This window comes from Belonocnema kinseyi, chromosome 7 (assembly GCF_010883055.1).
Source record: "Belonocnema kinseyi isolate 2016_QV_RU_SX_M_011 chromosome 7, B_treatae_v1, whole genome shotgun sequence".
In the NCBI taxonomy this organism is placed as follows: Eukaryota; Metazoa; Arthropoda; class Insecta; order Hymenoptera; family Cynipidae; genus Belonocnema; species Belonocnema kinseyi.
Window position 1 is genome coordinate 60,319,718 of NC_046663.1, and position 21,554 is coordinate 60,341,271.

General features: G+C 26.6%; 1 protein-coding gene across 3 annotated transcripts; it reads left to right on the forward strand.

Annotated features, from left to right (window-relative positions):
• The first annotated feature begins 1,474 nt into the window (after positions 1 to 1,474).
• Positions 1,475 to 20,438, forward strand: LOC117176741. Of its 3 annotated transcripts, none has more exons than XM_033367009.1 (9): positions 1,475 to 1,876; positions 4,382 to 5,712; positions 8,056 to 8,140; positions 11,602 to 12,278; positions 16,453 to 16,651; positions 16,732 to 16,893; positions 16,986 to 17,289; positions 19,786 to 20,074; positions 20,182 to 20,438. In XM_033367009.1, the coding sequence occupies exons 1-9, from the start codon at positions 1,732 to 1,734 to the stop codon at positions 20,242 to 20,244; spliced, it is 3,255 nt and encodes a 1,084-aa protein (XP_033222900.1). In that variant the 5' UTR covers positions 1,475 to 1,731; the 3' UTR covers positions 20,245 to 20,438. The 3 variants fall into 3 exon arrangements, with proteins under 3 accessions (XP_033222900.1, XP_033222901.1, XP_033222902.1); XM_033367010.1 differs by having other exon boundaries at positions 19,789 to 20,074; XM_033367011.1 differs by having other exon boundaries at positions 16,735 to 16,893.
• Positions 20,439 to 21,554: the final 1,116 nt, after the last annotated feature.

Sequence of the window (21,554 nt, forward strand, 5' to 3'; positions counted from 1 at the left end):
TTCAATGAAACAAATGAATTTTCAATTAAAAAAATTAATCTTCAAATAGAACTTAAGTGAATAGAATGACTCAATTTTCAGTAAAAAAATCATTTTTATCAACAAAAAAAAACGAAGTTTCAATAAAAAGCAAGGTTTCAGCAATATGTTTAAATTTTGAACCAAAAAAATGAATTTACCAACAAAAAGATGTTTTTTCAAATAAATAGTTTTCTACCGAAAAAGGCACATTTTTAACTGACAAAAATTATTTATAAAAAAAATTTCACTAAATAGTTAGTTTTTTAACGAAAACAAAGATTTTTCAACTGAAATAGATACATTTTTAACCAAAAAATTTGAATAGTTTAGTTTTCAGTTAAAAACTCATTTAGAACAAACAAAAGAAGAAATTTTAACAAAATAATTTTAATTTCAACCAAAAAGATGATGTTTCAAAGAAAAAACATTATTTTTTGTCAAAAAACGACTTTTTAACAAAATATTTTTTGTTTATTCATTTTATTTTACAATGTTTAATCAAAATAGATAAAGTTTGAAACGAGAACCATAATTTTTAATACGAAAATATAAATTTTAAGCAACAGGAAAACGAACTTTAAAAAAAATATATATTTTTAATGAAAGAAATGCCTTTTCAACAAGAAGATGAATTTTTAACCAAAAAAATTAATTTTTAACGAAACTCAAAATTAATTTTTAATAAAGTATTTCATTTTTCAATCAAGTAGTTGTACTTTCGTTACTTTTAATTCTTATTCAACTCAACAGAACGAAATTTCAACACATAATTTAATTTTTTAAGAAATAAAGACCAGTTTTTAACAAACTAACAAAAAATTAATTTTTAATTAAAAAAAGACAAATTTTCAATAAAGTGGTTAAATTTTCAAACAAAGAGAAGAATCTTCAAACCTTCACACAAGTTTTAACGCAGTATTTCAACTTTCAATCAAGTAGTTGATTAACTACTTTGTTGATTAAAAATTTAAAACTTTTTGTATAAAAATTCGAATTTTAAACCAAAAATGTTAAAAATTTTTTATTAAAAAAAAAGCAGTTGAACTCAACCAAAACATACGAATTTTAATAAAAATGTTAACTTTTAAGCCAAAAAGATCATTTTTAAGGAAAACAATTCGACTTTTGACTTGAAAATATGGTATGTTTTATTTTTCGCCAGAAAAAAAAGAAAACTTGTACTTTGAAACGTTACTCTTTCAGTAGACAATAATATTTTTGAAGTTCAGATGCAAGAAAAACTGGCCTTATTTGAAATAAGTTTATTTTAAAATGAATGACTGGCATTTCTACTTTCTTTCACGAATAAACTAAACATTTTTATTATTTATTTGTATAAAAAAAGCTGTTTTTCATTTAATAAATTTAAATTTTCGCGGAACTCTGACTAAAACAATAAGCGTTGTCGTCTGCTAGTTGATTCCAGGTTGATTCGTCATCGTCCGTGTGGTGGTGCGATCGCAATTTAAAAACCTTACCGCATTTTTCTAACCGTCTTGATGAGTTTGTGCGTATGTCGTTATTTCTTGTCGAATAATTAATTTCTCCTGACGTTTTGTGAGGAATAGGATATGTGTACAATATGATTCTGCCTGAGTGAAATGTTTCTCGAACTTGAATCCTTTTCTCGTGGCTCCAAAAGCAGTATTTAATGATTTTTTGATTCATCGAAAAGGACTTCAGAGAAGCCGGAGTCCAGTGTAAATAAACATGAGTGATTTAATAGAGTGGAAGAGTCCCGATACGAAAAATGGTTTGAGGACAGAACTCGCTTCTCCATTAATTCCGCCTCCTGCAGGTTCAGGAAGTGAAGAACCAACTTCAGTCACAAATGGCTTACCGAACTTGATGTCAGGTATAGGAAAAGAATTTTATACGGCGGAATGTTTTTTCGTTTGTAGTTTTTTAAAGAAATGGAAGCAACATTTTAATAATCTTTTTATGGATTAAAATATTGTTCGTTTTCATAACTTAGGGGTTATCCATAAAGGCATAAACTACACATTGCCAATTTTAGGTTAGTTTTTGCTCCCTGTACCTCTCGTTGACAACAGCAGCCCCCCCCCCCATCCTCCATAAAAAGTAACGTAGTCCGAAATTCTATCCAGAGGAAAGAGGATGATTTTTCACGTAAATAGGGTTATAAGAGAGGTATAAATTCTTTCAACAAACAAGATACATTTAAAAAAAAAAGCATTTTTATCCAAATACATGACTAAATTCTATCAAATAGTCGAATTTTAAACTTATAAAGGATAATTTCTAACTAGAAATGGAGTAGTGTCATTTTCAGATGTAAAAAATTAATGTTTAGCTCAAAAAAAGCAGAAATTTCTTTAAAACAGGTAAATTTTAAGCCAGATATGTATCTTTAAAAATGTATGAATTTTTAACAAAATAGTTCAACTTTAAACCCAGCAGTTTCACAGTCTGCCCCGTTTTTCTGGAAGTTCCCCTTTTTCCCTATTCTCAAAAAAACGATCCCTTTTTTCCTTTTCTCTTTAAATATACGATATTTTAAAATACAATATTTGAAGCATGCAAAAAACTGAAATTATTTTCATAGTTAAAAAATTATAATGAATTTGTTATATTTACAGCTTTTACTGGTGAACAATAATAGAAAATTACGAAATTTAAAAATAAATTTGTTGCTTAATAACAATTGTTATGAAAATGTGTAAAACATGTTTTTTTATTCAGTCATTCGCACACATTGAAAAAAAGATAAGCAAATCAAACCTGAAATTAATTTTTCGGGAGAAAAAACTTGTCGTAATTTAGGATTTTTGCGATTTCATTTTTGTTTTTCTGATTTTGGAAAGTTATAAACACCACGAAAAAAAATGTTTCTCATTAATAAAAAATAATAATATGTTTCTTTGGTTTAAGCTAAAGAAATTTCAGGTTCGAATCAATCCAAAAACATGTTTTTGTACATTAAAAAAAATCTGAATAAGGCAAATTTTTGTTTCGAACTAAAAAAAAAATTTTATTGTAAATTTAAAAAAGGGAACAGAAGATATTAAACGATTCCAAACATTTTTTCTTTCCTTGTTTTGGATTTCGACCACAAATGGTTATCTCTCAGCTCAAACAATTCAATTAATTTTTGAATTTTTACTTCGCTCTACTGAAGAGTATATTTTTAAATTTACATTGAAAGTATCAAGTATATTAAGAAACAAATGACAAATCTTGAAAAAAAATATTTATAAGAACAATTTTAAACATATAAAAATTTGTGTATTTTATTTTTTCTCGGACTTTTTTATACCACTGTGAATGGATTTCCAACAACCTAAGTATATCCAATTTAAAAAAATAAAAATTATTTAACCGCAAAAAAATTGAAAAATCATTGAAAATTATTTAAAAATATAACATTTCTTATCAAAAGATTTTTTTCTTGGTTGAAGATTTATTATTATAATTGAGAATTCTCCACTTTGATTAAAAATTGAAATATTTTGTTGAAAAAAATTGTGTTGTTAAAGTTAATTTTTTAAGCTGAACATTCAAGCATTCCATTTTTTGTTAGAAAATAATGCTTTTTAGTTACAAATTCAATTATTTCATTAAAAACTTATGTATTTTGTTGAAAATTCGTCTTTTTGGCAAAAAATTAATCGTCTTTATTGAAAATTCATATTTTTTGTTGAAAATTTTACTATTCCAGTTAAAAATTCATCATTTTAGTAGAAAATTCTTCTTTTGGGATCAAAATTGAACTATTTAGTCCATGGTTAAACTCTTGCTAATCCATTCATTTTTTTATTAAAAATGCATAATTTTAATTGAAGATTCATCTTGTCAGTTGAAAATTTAACTAATTCGGTTGAATATTCCATCATTATAATTGGAAATGTATCTCTTTGGTTGAAAATGTAATCATTTTACTTGAAAAGTACGAAATTTTTAGCGTTTTAAATTGAGTTCAATATAGTAACTACATTAATTTCATTTAAAAGAAGATATATCCCTATTTTCGTAAAAAATCTTCTCATTTACCTTCTTTTTGCAAGGTATCTACAAGCCCGGAAAATATCTTTTATTTAAAATATTTATATAATAAATATGTACGGAAGTTTAAATATTTAAACATACAATCAAAATTTGTTTGTACTATTCAAATTCATGGACTTTAGGACCAAATTCAATAAATGAATAATTATCAGAATAAGGTTTTAGTTGGATTTAATTATTTTAGTGTGATTAAATCCATGTCAGGGAATTTTTTTCCAGGATTAGACACCCAGATGATGAATAAAAGTCTTATTTTTCGTAGTTTCTGAATTTTTGAAACAATAATAAATAAAATATAAATGTCTAATATTTGTTAGTTTCAAATTGTTTTCAGGCGAGAAGCGTCCTAGTTTGGACAACAATCCCTTCGACCAGGTCTTTAAAGAAACTGCAGAGTATGTTCGAAAAAGGGAAGACCCATTCGAAATGGTTCTGGAAAACGTTTCCAGTAGCAAAAAAACAAAACGACACTCGGTCGACTTCCAGGACGATTTTATCCCAAAGCACACAAGGTACGCGGAAGTCCTAAAAATGAATAAAACCCTGGACGAATCAGTGCTTGACATCGATTTAAACTCTTCTCGTTTCTGCCTCGAAGAAAACAGTATCATTGGGGATCTGAACAATACCGATTTGTTAAACGAAAATTCCAAAGACGGGGCTGTGCCTGAAATTGCAGTTCACGCAGCTAGTCCAATAAACACTTCTATTTTAAATTATTCTGCTATGAACGATTCCCTCACTGGCAAAGTGTCCAGCGCAAACGCTGAAGAAACCGCAATCAGATCTCTCGTCGCTAAGAGAGTTTCAATGTGTATCCAAAAAGGAATTATGGATGCAGAACTCATGTTGAATCCCAATCAAAAATGTAAATTAATAAATGGTAGACGCTGTCTCTCACAAACCGATGGGCTTTCCCCGAAGAGATTCGACTTTAGAAAAAGATCACATTCCATAATAGACAGGAAGAGAAGTCTTTCCAGAAGTGAGCAAAACACTTTGCCCAGCTTGTCTTCTATGTATTTCGAGGATCCAATGAATCAAGGTTTCTGCGATGAACAATACATTGGAGGCAATTTATATAATTCCGAATTTAAGTTCCTAAACTCTAAAGACTATTCATCAGTGTTTTCCGATCTATCTAACGTCTCCGCAATAACAAGTCTTGGCTCAAATTCTTGCAACAATTCCATTTTTAACGGAGCCATGAATCAAGGCTTTTTTTGCAACTGTACTTTTCCCAACTGTCAACATTTTCCAGCAATCACACTGTCTCCTGCGAATTCTCGGGGGAGTATTCGAAGCAGTTCAGCAAGCACTAATGGCTCGTTGAATGCCTCCGAAAGTGCCAGGAGCGACCTTTCTGATCTGAGGGAAAGATTCAATGCTCTCAAGGTGAAATTGTCGGACAGTTCTCCAAACGACTCGAGCAATACAAAGGGAGACATTACGGAATTGTCAGAAAAGTTTAGGGAATTAAAATGTATAAGTGAAAGTGGAAATAGTGAAGAAAAAAGCAAAGTTGAGTCCGAGGGAGAAAAAGAAAAGCAAGAAGACAAGAAGGATGAAAAGCTGATAGATGTCGAGGTTTTTGTTCCTTCCGGTGGGTCTGCATCTTCAGGAACAGAGACATTTTCGGGCAGCTCTTCGGATTCTGTGTTCACTGTAAGAAAATGGAAAAAATGTCTAATTTAAGGCACTTAGTTAAACTAATATCCTTTTTGAAACGTTTTTTCTACAGGGTATCCAGCGCCCTTGAAAACTTCTAAATCTTGTATTTTTCACGAGGGACTTTGAATTTGATTTTTTTTTGCTCTTAAAATCTTGTTACTGAAAAGTTTTTTATTTATCAAGACATAATTTATCTTTTGTTTATTACGGAATAAATATATTTCAAGCCACTTTTTGTAGACTGTACTAATTATGTTATAGATTGCAAAGAACAGACTTTAATACTTTGAATAATTCTAACAGTTTTTAATTTCTTCTCCGCTAATTTCAAAATTAGAATAAGTTATGGTCATACAACGATTTTTTCGAGGGTAGACCACTCGGTTTTTAGTGTACACCAGATTATAAAAGGTTACAAAATATTTTTAAAGATTTTGAAATATTTCAAAATACACACAATATTTCAATGAAGACTTCACAAACACTAAATAAATTTAAAGAGTAAAAGGATTTCAAAGATTGAAAAAGGGTACAGTACACAAGATTTCAAAGATTTAAAACAGTTTCAAAAGGTTTCAAAACAGCTTAGAATATCTAACAAATATTAAAAATAATTCAAAGATTTCAAGTATTTCCAACATTTTAAAAAAGCGTGTACACTAGATTTAAAAGTTTCTACACAAATTTCCTAAAGATTTCGACCATTTCACAAAGATTTTAAAATTCCAAAAGTTTCAAGGATTTTAAGTATTTTAAAAATGGTATAGTGTACTATATTTTTAAGATTTCAAAATATTTTAAAGATTTTAAACAATTACAATTTTTTATGATATATGAAGAGTTCACACAATTTTTAAAGATTTCATAAAAAATTTATGAATATTTCTAAAGAATACGAGAATTTCAAAGATTTTAAAGACTTCAAAACATTTCAAAAATTTGAAATGATTTGACATTTTTTGCAAGATTTCACAAAGATTTTAAATATTTCAATGATTTTAAATAATTTAAATAAATGCAAGAGACTTCACAAAAGTTTCAAAGAATAACTAAGTATTTCAAAAGATTTGAAGAATATTAAAGATTTCAATAAGGGACATTTACACAAAAATGTACACCTGATTTCACAACATTTCAAAGATTTTAAACGAATAAATCTTTTTTTTTTAAGAATTCAAAAGATTTTAGAAAAAGTCTTAATATTTCAATGATTTTAAACGAATATAACATATTGTAAAAATATTTCACAAATATTTTAAAGAATTCTTAAGGATTTAAAAAGATTTCAACTAAGATTCCAGTAAAGTACACCAAATTTCAAAGATTTTAAATGATTAGAAATTTTTGTTGGGAGATTTAAAACATTTGAATGATTTTAAACAAATACAATATATTTCACAAAGATTTCAACAAGGGATATATACAAAGAAATTTACACCAAATTAAAAAAATTTCAAAACATTACAAAGATTCATAAGAATTTCGAAAGAATACAAGAATTTCAAAGATTTCAATAAGGTACTAATATTAATATTCACAAAAGTATACCAGATTTCAAGCATTTCAAATCGTTTCGAAGGTTTTAAACGATTTGACAAAGATTTCAAATACTCGAGTATTTTCAATAGATTTTAAAAGATTTCACAAATATTTCAAAGAATTCATATGGATTTCAAGAATTCCAAAGATTTAAAGAATTTCAAAGATTTGAAGAAGTACACCAGTTTTAAGGTTTCAAAACATTTTAATGATTCAAACGAACAGTAAAGATTTCAAGATCAAAAATTAAAGAAATATTAGAAAAATATTTCTAACATTTCAAAAAATTTTACAAAGTTTTCTTAGATTTCAAAGATTACAAGGACTTAAAAGATTTCAACAAGGGCAAAGTGCAACAGATTTCAAATATTTCAAAACATTTATAATATTTCATTGATTTTAAACGATTACAAAAAATTTCATAAAGATTTCACAAATATTTCAAAGAATGCATCAGGATTTCAAAAGATTTCAAGAATTTCTAAGATTTCAATAAGGGTATTACACCAGATTTCAAAATATTTTAATGATTTCAAATGGTTTCGATCAAATTTATGAGATTTCAAGAGATTTTAATAATTTTAAATGAGTAAAAAAGATTTCATAAAACAAGGATTAAATAAAGATTTTTCAAATATTTCATAAAGTTTTCAAACAGATTCACAAAGATTTTATATGAGATTTAAATAATTCCAAAAGATTTCTCCTGAAAAGCTGGAAATGACCTTGAATTTTGTTTCGTAGAATCGCTGGCCCCCTTGTTCGATTTGGTAAATGAGCTTTTATACTTTGTTATAGATTAGTGGAGGAGATAAATCGATTATGAGCGAGGCGAGAAAACTTGCAAGAACTTTCGAAGAGATGGCAGAGAACAAGATAGATTGTAAGTAAAGTTAAATTATTTTCATACTATTTTCATGGTATTTGCTAACCGAGAAACCCTGAATTTTTTAGGAAATTTTTACATGCACTACGAGTCAAAAATGTGCATCCACTTATGAAAATTGAATTGAAAACAGAAATGTGTTGGAAAGTGAATAACTTGCGAAAAATTAAGTTAAAAAGGTTTTTTTTAACTGTTAGAAAGCCTATATAATTCTGCGCCGATTAAGCTCTATTTGCTTGACCGACCGACTTTAATGTAACAAAGTTTGAATTTTTTGAATTCAGAAAGTGGAAGTTGAGAATATAAAATTAATGAAAAACGAAAAAGAGGTATGTATGTCTCACATGGTATCTCGGCTCCTATTAATCTAAATTACTTCAAGTAGGACTCAATTGACGCGTAATTAAAAAAAGGCTTCTAAGAGTTAAAAAAAATCTTTCTAAAGTTTTTTTTCGCAATTACTCACTTTCCAAGACAATGTTTACAATTTTAACACTTCAAGTACGTCGAAAAACCTAGAAACGTCAAGGAACATTTTTTTTAGGTCAGGAATTTTTTCGAGAGCGTGCTTCACTTTTTTTTAAATTATGATATAAAATTAAATAACTATATTTTTCTATTTGTAACAGTGGCTTTAAATTAGTTTATTCAACTATTTTCCTAAACAGCTGTTCCTTTTTTTTTTAAATTAATTTTTTAATAAAAAATTTAACCATTTTAGTGTTAGTTGAAAATTGATCTTTATTGGTTGAAGATTCAACTATTTGGTAGAAAACAATATATTTTTGGTTTAAACTTGAACTATTGCAGTTAAAATTCATCCTTATAGATCAAAATTTAACTATTCAATTGAAAATTCATCTTTTTCAGTTGAAAATACATATATTTTGTTTTAAAATTCGTCTTTCTTGTTGAAAAATTAATCTTCTTGGTTGAATAATCATCATTTTGGTCGAAAACACATATGTTTGGTTTAAAAGTAAACTGTTACAGTTAGATATTCATAATTATATTATAACAAAGAAATATTTAGTCGAAAATTGATATTTTTAAGTTGAAAATTCAACTATTTGGTTAAAAAATCATATATTTTGTTTTTAAATTCCTCTTTCTTTGTAAAAAATTTATGAATTTACTATCGGCGAGAAAACTATAGGCATCTGCCTTTGAAGCTTAACAACTCAGTCAACAAAAAAATTCTAGCGCAACAAAAAAACAGTCATTTAAAAGCTGAAAGTGTTCTACGTTAATGAGCTTGAAGATGTTTATGTAAAAAAAATTTTATGCTTAGTAAACTGAAAACTGTAAAAAAAGTAAGGATTTTTGGGTACATTTAAGAACAGTCAAGTTTAGAGCATTATTTCTTATACAAGGGGCGATGGAAAAAATTTGAAAAAATTCATGAGTATGAGGAAAACTGTTGTGAACCAGTTGCAGTTGAGAAATTTAAAAAAATAATAAAAATTGTTGCTTAAAAGTACAAAAATGTGCAATTATATTATCTTCAGTCCTAATACAGATATTCAATCGCCCGTAAGGATGTGTTAGTCTTATTTTTTGTGAAAATGGCGATATTTTTAGACATTTTTTCGTTGGAAAACAAGTGACAGAAAGCAGGGGGCCCCGTTTATTTTACTGCCGACCGATGGTCCCTTTCTTTGACCCATGGCCAGGTGCCATCCAAGCATTCAGAACTAGGGGTCGAAGAATGGTACCAGCGGTCGGCAGTAAAACAAAAAAGCCCCCCTCCCCCTGCTTTCTGTCACTTGTTTTCCAACAAAAAAAAGTGTCTAAAATTATCGCAATTTTCACTAAAAAGAAGACTAACACATCCTTCCGGGTGATTGCAAATAAATACAGAGCCTATCAATTACAGTTTACAGTTTGAATCGCTTTAATATCTGTATTAGAACTGAAGTTTTCCTCATACTCATGAATTTTTTCAAATTTTTTCCATCGCCCCTTGCATCAGAAATAATGTTCTAAACTTGACTGTTCTTAAATGTACCCAACAATCCTTACTACTTTTACATTTTTCAGTCTGCTAAGCACAGAATTTTTTTTACATAAACGTCTTCAAGCTCATTAACGTAGAACACTTTCAACTTTTAAAAGACTGTTTTTTTGTTTGCACCAGCATTTTTTTGCCTGAGTTGTTAAGCTTCAAAGGCAGATGCCAATAGTTTTCTCACCGATAGTAGTTGAAAATTCATATTTCTTGTTTAAAATTAAAATGGTCTAGTTAAAGATTCATAATAGAGTTGAAAATTCAACTACTATTTAATTGAAAATTTATCCTTTTTAGTTAAAATTTCAACTATTTGTTTAAAAATTCATGTATTTGTTTTAAAGTCGAAAATTCACAATTCTGGTTTAAAATTAAACTATTTCAGTTTAATATTCATAATTATATTTGAAAATTCAATTATGTGGTTAAAGGTTCATGAATTTTGTTTTAAAATTCGTCTTTCTCGGTAGATAATTAATCTTCTTGATTAAAAAATCATCGTTTTAAATAAAAATTCATCTTTATAGTTGAAAATTTAATTATTTAATTGGAAATTTATAGCTTTTAGTTGAAATGTCAACTATTTGGTGGAAAGTTCATGTTTTTTTTTTAAATTCGTCTTTTTGGTATAAAATTAATCTCCTTGGTTGAAAAATCATTTCAGTCGAAAATTCACATTTTCGGTTCAAAATCAAACTATTCCAATTAAATATTCATAATTATATTTAAAAATTCAACTATTTGTTCAATAATCAATGAACTTTGTTTTAACGTCTTTTTTGTAGAAAATTACTCATTTGAGTTGAAAAAATTCATATTTTTTGTTTAAAATTAAACTATTTCAGTTAAAGATTCATCATTATAGTTAAAAGTTCAACTATTTGGTTGAAAATTAATGTTTCTTTTTAATATGTCTTTTTTGCTAGAAAATTAATCTTCTTGGTTAAAAAATCATCATTTTAATTCAAAATTCGTCTTTATAGTTGAAAATTTAATTATTTAATTGGAATTTGATCTTTTTTATTTGAATTTTGAACTATTTGGCAAAACATTAATTTATTTTGTCATAAACTTCATAGACTTTAGGAACAAATTCAAGAAATGATTAATCATGTTTTTAGTATTAGTTAATTATTTCTTTAATTATTCAATGGTGATTAAATCCTCTCAAGCTTTTACCATTAAGAAATTACTTATCCACTGAAAAAATTATTTATAATAAACCAGCGAAATTGTATACGTATTTCGAGTCGATTGTTTAACAAAAATTCGAAATACTTGAATGGCTCCGTACTGGGAAAAACTATGCCTGAAATTTTTTTTAGATGTCTGGAGAAAACCTAAAATTGTCAAGGAACTTTTGTTTCCAGGATTTGAGTAAATGCCCTGTACGTTGCTTCACTTTGCAGTTTATTGTACTCTTATTATATCTTAATTTTAAATTCAACAGCAGATGGATTGGACCTACTCTCCAATCACACCGAATTTGACTTTGATCAGCTGCCAGATTCGGACGACGAAGTCATCGTCGATAATCTGATTGATTTGCCTCCATCGCCCTTCAAACCAGAAGCCCCTCCGAATTCACCAGCGGAAGTCGAGAACGGAAGTCCACCGGCTGACGAATCTTCAGAAGAGAAGAACAAGATTAGGATGAAGGAAATAGAAATGGAGTTCATCCAGCCCAAGGATCCCGAGAAAAAGATCAAGGCTACTTCTCTCTTGTTGGAACTCGAGAAATTAATCAAAACCGAGCAGAATCCCGACGCTGAGAAATTATTAATTGAACTCGAGAAAGTCCTGGGCGTAAAGTGGGAAAATAATACTGAATTGCTGGGAACATATTTGCAAAATGCGAAGAGTAATCTGCAAATTGATAAAATTGGGATAGATGAAGGCGAGGAGAAAAAGGATCTAGAGAATAAAGATGTAGAAAATAAGGATAGTAGCAATAGTGATAGAGAAGACAAAGAGAATGAAAGTATTGATGTTAAGGAGTGTAAAAAGGAAATGTTCAACAGGGGAAATTCATTTGTGATTAAGAAGGGAGGACACGATGTTAGGAAAATGCAGTATCCTGGATTGAATAGATCCATTTCTAGTAAAAGTTTGGATTCGTCTTTGAAGGTAAGGGACCGTATTTAAATTACGTAGCAGAAGTTATAAATTTTATTATTTGGTTGAAAGTTAACAATTTTCTTGAAAAGACATCCTTTTTTATTACAAATTCAATTCCTTTTTTTTTTAATTTGTCTTTTGGAGTTAAAAATTCAACTCTTATCGTTGAACACTAATCTTTTGTTTAAAATTCATATTTTGTTGCTGAAAAATCAACTGCAATCTTTTTTGGGTGAAAGCGATTTTTTTCTGAAAATTTGTTTTTTTTTTTATTATAAACTTCATCTTTTTTAGTTGAAATATTGCATCTTTCTTGGATAAAGATCCCACTGTTTTGTTGAAAATTCGACCATTTTCTAGAAAATTTACTTTTTGTTTAAAATTCGTATTTTTGTGTTAAAAATTCAATTGAAATCTTTTTGAATGAAAATTCAACTCTTTGAAAATCTGTCTTTTGATTAAAAAATTCACCTGTTTTTGTACAATTTTCATTTTTCTTGGACAAAAATAAAACTGTTTGGTTGAAAACTTAAAAATCTTGTTAAAAAATCGTACTTTCGGATTAAAAATTCAACTATTTAGCAGAAATTTAACTTACTGTTTACAGTTCTTATTTTGGCGTTGAAACGTGAACTGGAACTTTCTTTAGATGAAAAATTAACTATTTTATTTAATGTTTTTTTTTTATTCTTCTCTTTTAGAAGAAATTTTGTCTTTGTTAAATAAAAATGCAATTGTTTGTTATATTTTTTAAAACTTTTTCTTTACAATTTTTAAATTCACCTGTTTCAGAAGAAATTACATCTTTATTTTAAAAAAAATGCAACTGTTCGTTTGAAAATTCAATAATTTTGTTGAAAAGTCATACTTTCTGGATGAAGATTCCACTATTTTTTTGAAACTTTGTTGTTATTTTTAAATTGAAAATTCATCTGTTTCAAGATAAATTTCATCTTTCATGGAGAAAAATGCTACTTTGGTTGAAAATTAAACTACTTTGTTAAAAAAACATAATTTTTGGTTAAAAATATTACTGTCTTGTTAAAAATGTAACTCTTTCGTTGAAAATTTACGTTTTTCCTAAAATTTGTATTTTAATATTGAAAAATGAACTGAAATCTTTTCTGAGTGAAAATTCAACTTTAAATAACAAAATTTGTCGTTTTTTATTTAAAAATTCCTCTGTTTCAGTAGAAATCAATTCTTTTTTGAATTAAAATACAACTATTTGGTAGAGTTGAAAAAATTCATCTTTTTGGATTAAAAATTCACTTTTTCCGTAGGAACTTATTTTCTGTTAAAAAATTCATATGTCGATCTTGAAAATTCATCTGGAACCTTTTTTGTATGAAAATTCAATTTAAAAAGAAATTAATAAAAATTCATCAGTTTTAGAAAAAATGTCATATTTTTTGGATAGAATTCAACCATTTGGTATAGAATTGAAATATTTGGTTAAAAAGTCATATTTTTTGTTTGTTAAAAATTCGTCGTTTTTCATTGAAAATACAATTTTTTTCCGTAGAAAATTATTTGTTGTTTAAAAATTCATATTTTGATTGCGAAAAATCAAATTTTTGTTAACAGTAAATTTAACTATTTTTGTTGTTGTAATTTACCTATGTTATTTAAAAATTCATCTGTTTTAGTAGAATTTTCATTTTTTTAATGAAAATGCCATTATTTCGTTAAAAATAATCCTTCTTTTCTTGATTATTCGACTATTTTGTTTAATAGGTTTGGTTGAATCAGTTTGTTAAGAAATAATTTTTTTTAAGATATATATTTTTAGTTGAAAGTTCATCTCTTTGGTTGACAGTTCAACGATTTTGTTGAATATTAATCTTTTTTTATTTGAAAATTCAACTACTTGTGTAAAAGTTAAACTACATTATTTTTTTTTATTAAAGATCACGTCTGGTTGAAAATTAAAGCGTTTACTAGAAAAACCTTTTTTTGTTTGTTTAAAATTAATTTTTTTATCTAAAAATGTAACTTTCATTTGTTTTAAGATTGATCTTTTGTCAGTTAAAAATATTCCGTTTTTGGTAAAAAAAAATCTAATTTTCTTGGTTGGAAATTTCACTTTTGTTGGGTAAAACTGCATCAGTTTCATGGAAGATTAATTGAAATCTTTTTGGATTAATATTCAACACTTTCTTTGAAAATTTTTGTTTTTGATTTAAAAATTCACCTGTTTCAGTAGAATTTTCATTTTTCTTAGAAAAAAATGAAACTGCTTGGTTGAAAACAATCTTGTTAAAAAATCATACTTTCGGATTAAAAATTCAACTATTTAGCAGAAGTTTAACTTATTCTTTACAATCCTTATTATGGCGTTGAAACGTGAGCTGGAACCTTCTTTGGATGAAAAATTAACTATTTTTTCAAAATTTTTTTGAAACTTTTTCTTTTTGATAGTTAAATTCACCTGCTTTAACAGAAATTACATCTTTCTTTAATAAAACTGCAACTTTTCGTTTGAAAATTCAATAATTTTTTTGAAAAGTCATACTTTCTGAATGAAAATTCCACTATTTTTTTTGAAAATTTGTTGTTTTTTTTTTTTAAATTGAAAATTTATCTGTTTTAAGAGAAATTCGATCTTTCATGGAGAAAAATGCTACTGATTAGTTGGCAATTAAACTATTTTGTTAAAAAGTCATAATTTTTGGTTGAAAATTCTACTGTTTTGTTGAAAATTTACTTTTTGTTTAAAATTTATATTTTGATGTTGAAAAATGAACTGAAGACTTTTCTGGGTGAAAATTTAACATTAAATAATAAAACTTGTCCTTTTTTATTCAAAATTCCTCTGTTTCATTATAAATTGAATCTTTGTTAGATTAAAATCCAACTATTTGTTAGAGATTTAAACTATTTTGTTAAAAATTCATCCTCTTTTGATTGCAAAAATTTGTCTTTTGGATTGAAAATTCATTTCTTTCTGTAGAAGCTTATTTTTTGTTAAAAAATGCATATTTTGATCTTGAAAAGTAATCTGGAACATTTTTTTAGATGAAAATTCAACTATTTAAAAAAAATTCTAAATAAAAATTCAGCAGCTTTAAGAAAAATGTCATCTTTTTTGGATGAAATGCAACTATTTGGTAGAGAATTGTAATATTTTGTTAAAAAGTCATCGTTTTTGGTTAAAAATTCGTCTTTTTGGATTGAAAATTCAATTTTTTCGTAGAATATTTAGAATTTTTGTTAACAGTAAATTTAACTACTTTTTTTTTAAATTTACCTATTTATTTAAAAATGTATCTGTTTTAGTAGAATTTATATTTTTTTATGAAAATGCCATTATTTAGTTAAAAATTCTTCTATTCTTGAGTATTCAACTATTTTTTTAGAAGGTTTGGTTGAATCAATTTGTTAAGAAATAATTTTTTTAAGATTTATATTTTTAGTTGAAAATTCATCTCTTTGGTTGATAGTTTACCTATTTTGTTGAAAATTAATCTTTCTTTATTAAAGGTTATGTCTTTGGTTGAAAATTGAAGTATTTACTGGAAAAGCCTTTTTTGTTTGTTTAAAATTGATTTTTTAACTAAAAATGTAACTTTCATTTGTTTTAAGATTGATCTTCGTTAGTTAAAATTCTCCTTTTTTGGTAAAAAAAATAAATAATTTTCTTGGTTTAAAATTTCATATTTTTTGGGTAAAATGCATCAGTTTCGTGGAAAATTAATTTTTTGCGTGAGTTATTTTTTTGCAATTCAATTTAGATCAAAGTTAATTTCTATCTCGAGTGGAAAATTGAAAATTCTTCTTTTTGGTTTTAAAATTCTTCTTTTTTTAATAAATAATTCATCTTTTTGATGGAAATATAAACTATGACACCTGATGACACTTTTTTGTTGGGAATTTATCCTTTTATGTTGAAAATTCAATTATTATGTTAAACATTTAATTATTATGTTGAAAGTCCTAGTATTTTGTTAAAAATCCTTTTTTTATGGTAGAAAAGACCATTTTTTGTTTAAAATAAATTAGTAAATTTGAACATTTTAAATTCATATCTGAAATACTGTTTTATTTCTTTTATAAAAGATTCTAAGTTTCATTACATAATTTAAGTGTCTCGAAGTTGATTAAAAATAGCAGTTTTTTAATTTCCTGAATTTTGTTTTAATTTCGTAATTTTTTTACGTTATACATTTATTATGTCTTTTAGGTGAAATCAGTTCATGATGATTCAGCCGTGAATCAAGTGGCAATTAGAAACAATTCCCAGTTAATAAAAGAAAAGATAAAGTTACAAATCCCGGGAGTGAAAAAACGATTCTCAAGCGATCCTAATTTTGTCGATTCCATATCGGAAAATAAGCAAGCTGATTCTACTAGGATAATGAAGAAATCTTTTTCCTCCAAAGGTACATAAATACTTCTGTTTTTTAACTAGAAATTATTCACTTTGAAAATATAAATTTGATAGAAATTCTATTTTCAACAGAAGTTCGAGATAAATTAATTCCTGCGCCGGAAATACAGAAAAGCACGATTTCGTATATGACCGATGCTCTCCGGAACAAATTCAAGCATAAATCCGACACGGGAGTTTCTAAAAGAGGACCGATGAAAGCAACGATATCTTTTGGAAATATGCATAGAAGAGGTTAAATATTGCTCTCGTTTTTAATTAAATAGGAATTTTAACCAGAGGTTTCATTTTAAAATATGTAATCTAATTTGATTTCTATTATTCAGGATCAATTGGGAAGAAGACCTCCTCGGTGGCAGAACCAGAAACGCCGCCAAAAAAGTCGCCCGAAGGGCCTCCTGTTTATAGTGCACTTAGCAGCACACCTAATTCGTTTACTAGACCCACATTTTACAAAAAATCGAAATCAAAGCCAGTCGCTTCTTCCACTCCGGATTCCAAGGAACCGTGTACGCCATTCATGAAACCACCTTCACCTCGTAAACGCAATTTTTCATGGAATATTTCTCCAGTTCCTACGCATTCAAAAGCGAATCAAGAAAAATTGGGTTCAAAGGATAGTCCAAAAGGGTAAGTTCTATTTTATAATTCAAAATTTTTTAAGAATTTCCAAATTTTTAAATAAAGAATCCTCCAGGGTATCTATTTACCGGAAAACCCCGGAAAATAGCCGGGAATTAAGAACAAAAAAGAGCAGGGAGAACCGGGAATTAATTGTGATAACTAGATAAATAAATTTGAATGCTTATCCTTTTCTTAAAAAGTTTTCGAAACACTGATTGGTTCTACCATTAATTTTGTAAATAAAAAATCAGAGTGTCTACCCTAAATGGAAAATCTGAAAAACCTTGAATTGTTAGGGAATTTTCTCGAGAGCGTACTAATTTTTCATTTATTTTTTATTTGCAATATTAAATTGAATAACACGTTCTTTTGTTTGAAGTAATTTTTTTTTTAAATGAAAGTTCAACTTTTCTGTTTTTAGTTGAAAATTGAGATTAATTCTTTTTGAGTGAATTCCATTAATTTTTATAAGAAATTTAAAGCTTTTTTGTTGAAAATTCGTTTTTTTCTTTGGCTGATAATTAATTTTTCCACTAAAAATTTAAGTATTCCAGTTGCAACTTGATCTTGTTGAAAATTTGTTTGTTTTTTTGCTATTGAAAATTATTTTTTTAAATTAAAATATAACTATTTAATTTTTGGTTGAAAAATTATCGTTTGTTGAAAATTAGGACTTTTTGGTAGAAATTAATCTTCTGGGCTGAAAATGAATGTTTTTGTTGGAAATTTAATGATTCTAATTAAAGGCTCATCATTTTTGTTGAAAATTCATGTTTTTGGTTTCAAATTCAACTGTTTCAGATGAAGATTCATCATTTTAGTTGAAAATTCATCGCTTTGTTTTTTTTAAAGTGAAAGTTTCAACTATTCAATGTTTGTTTGACAATTTATCTTTTTAAATTAAAATGCATGTATTTTCTATAAAATTCGTCTTTAATAAAAATGATTCTTTTATTCCATTTTTGGTTGAAAATTCACCTTTTTTAGTTTGATGATCAACTGTTTGGTAAAAAATTTGACTTTTTGTATTTTATAATGCAAATATTTCGTTAAACATTCGTGTACTTTGTTGGAAAATCATATTTGTGGTAGAAAATTCATCTTTTCGGTGAAAAAAAACTACTTGGTCTTAAAACTAAAATGGTCTTTTTCTTTTTAAGTTATTCTTCTTGATTAAAAAATCTTCTTTTTGGTTATAATTTCGTATATTCCAGTTAAATATTTATCGATTTAGTTGAAAATTCATTTTTTTAAGTTGGAAATAAAATTACTTGGTTGAAAGTTAGACTCTTTTGTTGAAAATTCATTTTTTGTTGTTGAAGAATCATCATTTTAATAAAAAATAAATTTCTTTGGTTTGAAGAAGACCTATTCGATTGAAAACTTGTTTTATCTTTGGATGAAAAGGGATTTTTTGGACGATAATTGAACTATTTTGTTGAAAATTTGTTTTTATTTGTTTGGAAATTATTATTTATTTGAATTGAAAATGTTACTGTTATTCCAGTTGAATATTCCATTATTTCAGTTAAAAATGCATCTCTCATTTGAACATTCATTTTTTGACTAACAATTTAATTATTTAAATTTTGCTTGAAAAATCATATTTTTTCGTTACAAATTCATCTTTTTGGTAGAAATGTATTTTTTTAGTTGAAAATTCATCACTTTGTGTGAAAATGTAACTAATTTATTGAAAGGTAGTTTTTTCTTTTTTGTTGAAAATTAGTTGTTTTTTACGGTAAGAAATTTTTTAACTTCAAAATTAACTTATTACAATTAAATATTCAATAGTTTCAGTTGAACATTAATCTGTTTATTTGAAAATCAACTTTCTAACTTGAAGTTTATTTATTTAAATTTTGATTGGCAATTTATCTTTTTTAGTACAAATTAAATTTTTAGTTAAAAATGCAAACTATTTGAGTTGAAGATTCATTGTTTTAGTTGAAAACTCATGATTTTGGTTTAAAATTCAACTATTCCAGTTGATTCATAATTTTAGTTGAAAATTTATCAGATAGGTTGAAAATTATACTATTTTCTTGAAAATCCGTTTACTTTTAAATTAATTTATTTTCTGATGAAATTTATATTTTTATTGGAAAATTTAAGTATGTGTTTCAAAATTCATGAATTGAAATAAATGTTTGCGTTCAGCGGCAAGTATGAGTATGTGAATTTTAGTTAAGGGGGAAAATTGAAAAAATTGACTGGTAAAACCGGGAACTGACCGGGAATTAGAAATCGTCCACCGAATCGCCACCTTGGTGATCTCATGTTCATTCGAAAAACACAAAGTGCAAGAATATTTTGATTTGTAAATAAAAGAAGACATTTCAATAAATAAAATTACACATAAGGGGAGGCCTTTTGTTAAATGTATTTTATACGTGCGTATCGTAATAGATTTGTGGTTTACAACCGGAAACCCCCGAGAATTAAGTGGATAAAAATTAGGATACACCCTGATCCTCATAAAAAATCTGATTTATTTTTCAGCAGTAAAATAAATGCATCTCCAAGGAGGCCAAGTACTCCGAAAGCTCGAAGACCTCCAAGTACACCTTCGGGAATTCCAAAGTACTCCCCGAGACCTCAGATGCAAAGAAGGAGGTCTTTAAATGATTTAAATAAGTCAGAAATGCGTCCAGAATCGCCTCAAGCAGCTGCAAAGTCTTCGAGTTTTCAAAAGACTCCAATCTCTACTAAAAAGGTCGAATATCAACCCTCTAAAAGCCCTTTGAGGAATTTAAATAAAATTGAATTTAAGGCCAAACCCTTCAACTTGGTAAGATTAGTTTGTATATAATGAATAGTATATGGTAATATTTATAAAATTTTGCTAGTCTTGAGATTTTAATTTTGATGATAGACAAGGGATTTATTTATTTACAGATATCAAAGATGCGTAGACGCGGCAGTGAGTACACCGAAGCAGAAAAAGAAAATTATTCTTGATGGTATAGACATTTTTAGGAAAGAAACTTTTGAGATACATTCCCGTTCTTTACTTTATAAGTGTTTCCGACTGTGAACTGTACTTCGTGATTAAATAAGGCTCGTTATTACAATTCTTATGAGGTATAAGGGAGTTTGATTTTGATATATATATATATTGATCTAGGTTTTCTACTGTTTTAAATAAAATTCACGTGGAAAATTTCTAGTTTTTATTTACTTTATTTTCTGTATACAGGGTGGCGCTGGATCGGGAAACCTGGAAAACCGGGAATTTTATGAGACCGGGGAAAACCGGGAAATGACAGTGAATTTATTTTTTGACTGGGAATTTTACCAACATTTTTAGAATAAAAATTTTGTCCAGCTTTGATTTCAACCGTTTTTTAAATAATTTTTCAAATTGTAATTTTTATCAATTTTTTATTAATTAGTTTAGAATGCTTAATTCGAAAATCTTCTACTTTAAAAAATTTCCATTTTATATTTTTAATTTTTAAGCATATATTTTAATTTAAAGAATTTGAAAATGCAGTTTTAAAGGTTAAAAAAAATTAAAAATAAGAAGTTTTTAAAATCGAAGATTTTTTTTATAAAAAACAGGGTGGCTGTCGGACCGGGAAACCTGGAATATTACGAATTTTTAGAAGAAAAATCTGTCCAAGTTCGATTTCAACAGTTTTTTAAAAATAAGTAAAGTTCAGTTTTGAAGATTTAAACCATTAAAAATTAAAAGCATTTGAAGTTGAAAATTTTTGATAAAAACAGTTTCATTTTATCAACTGTAAATATAAATAAATAAATTATTTTAAAAAAAATAGTCCGTTCAAAATTTGAGAATTTCCAGATTGTAACTGTTTCCATCCGAAAGTCTTAATAAGAATTGAAATTAATATATCATTTATTCCGATAATTTTATTTTTAAATAAAAATTTTCATGATTCATCAATAATATATTTTTAATTCAGAGTTTCAGGTCTTCTTTTATATTATTTTTTATATTAAATATAATAAATAAATTAATATATTATTAAATTTATATATTATTTCTAGTATTTTTTTTAGCCGTTAAAAAATGTAAGCGTGCGTTTCACTATTTTCAACTTAAAAATAAATCCATAATAATATAGTCATAATTAAAGGTTTTTATTAAATTAAAAATATTGTAAGTAAATTATTTAATTTTTTTCCCATTTAATTTGAAATTTCTTGATTTAAAAAAAAGAATAAGTATTTAATATTTAGCAATAATTCACTTTTCATTAAATATAAGTATATTGAAACCAAATATTTGAAAGAAAACAATTTAA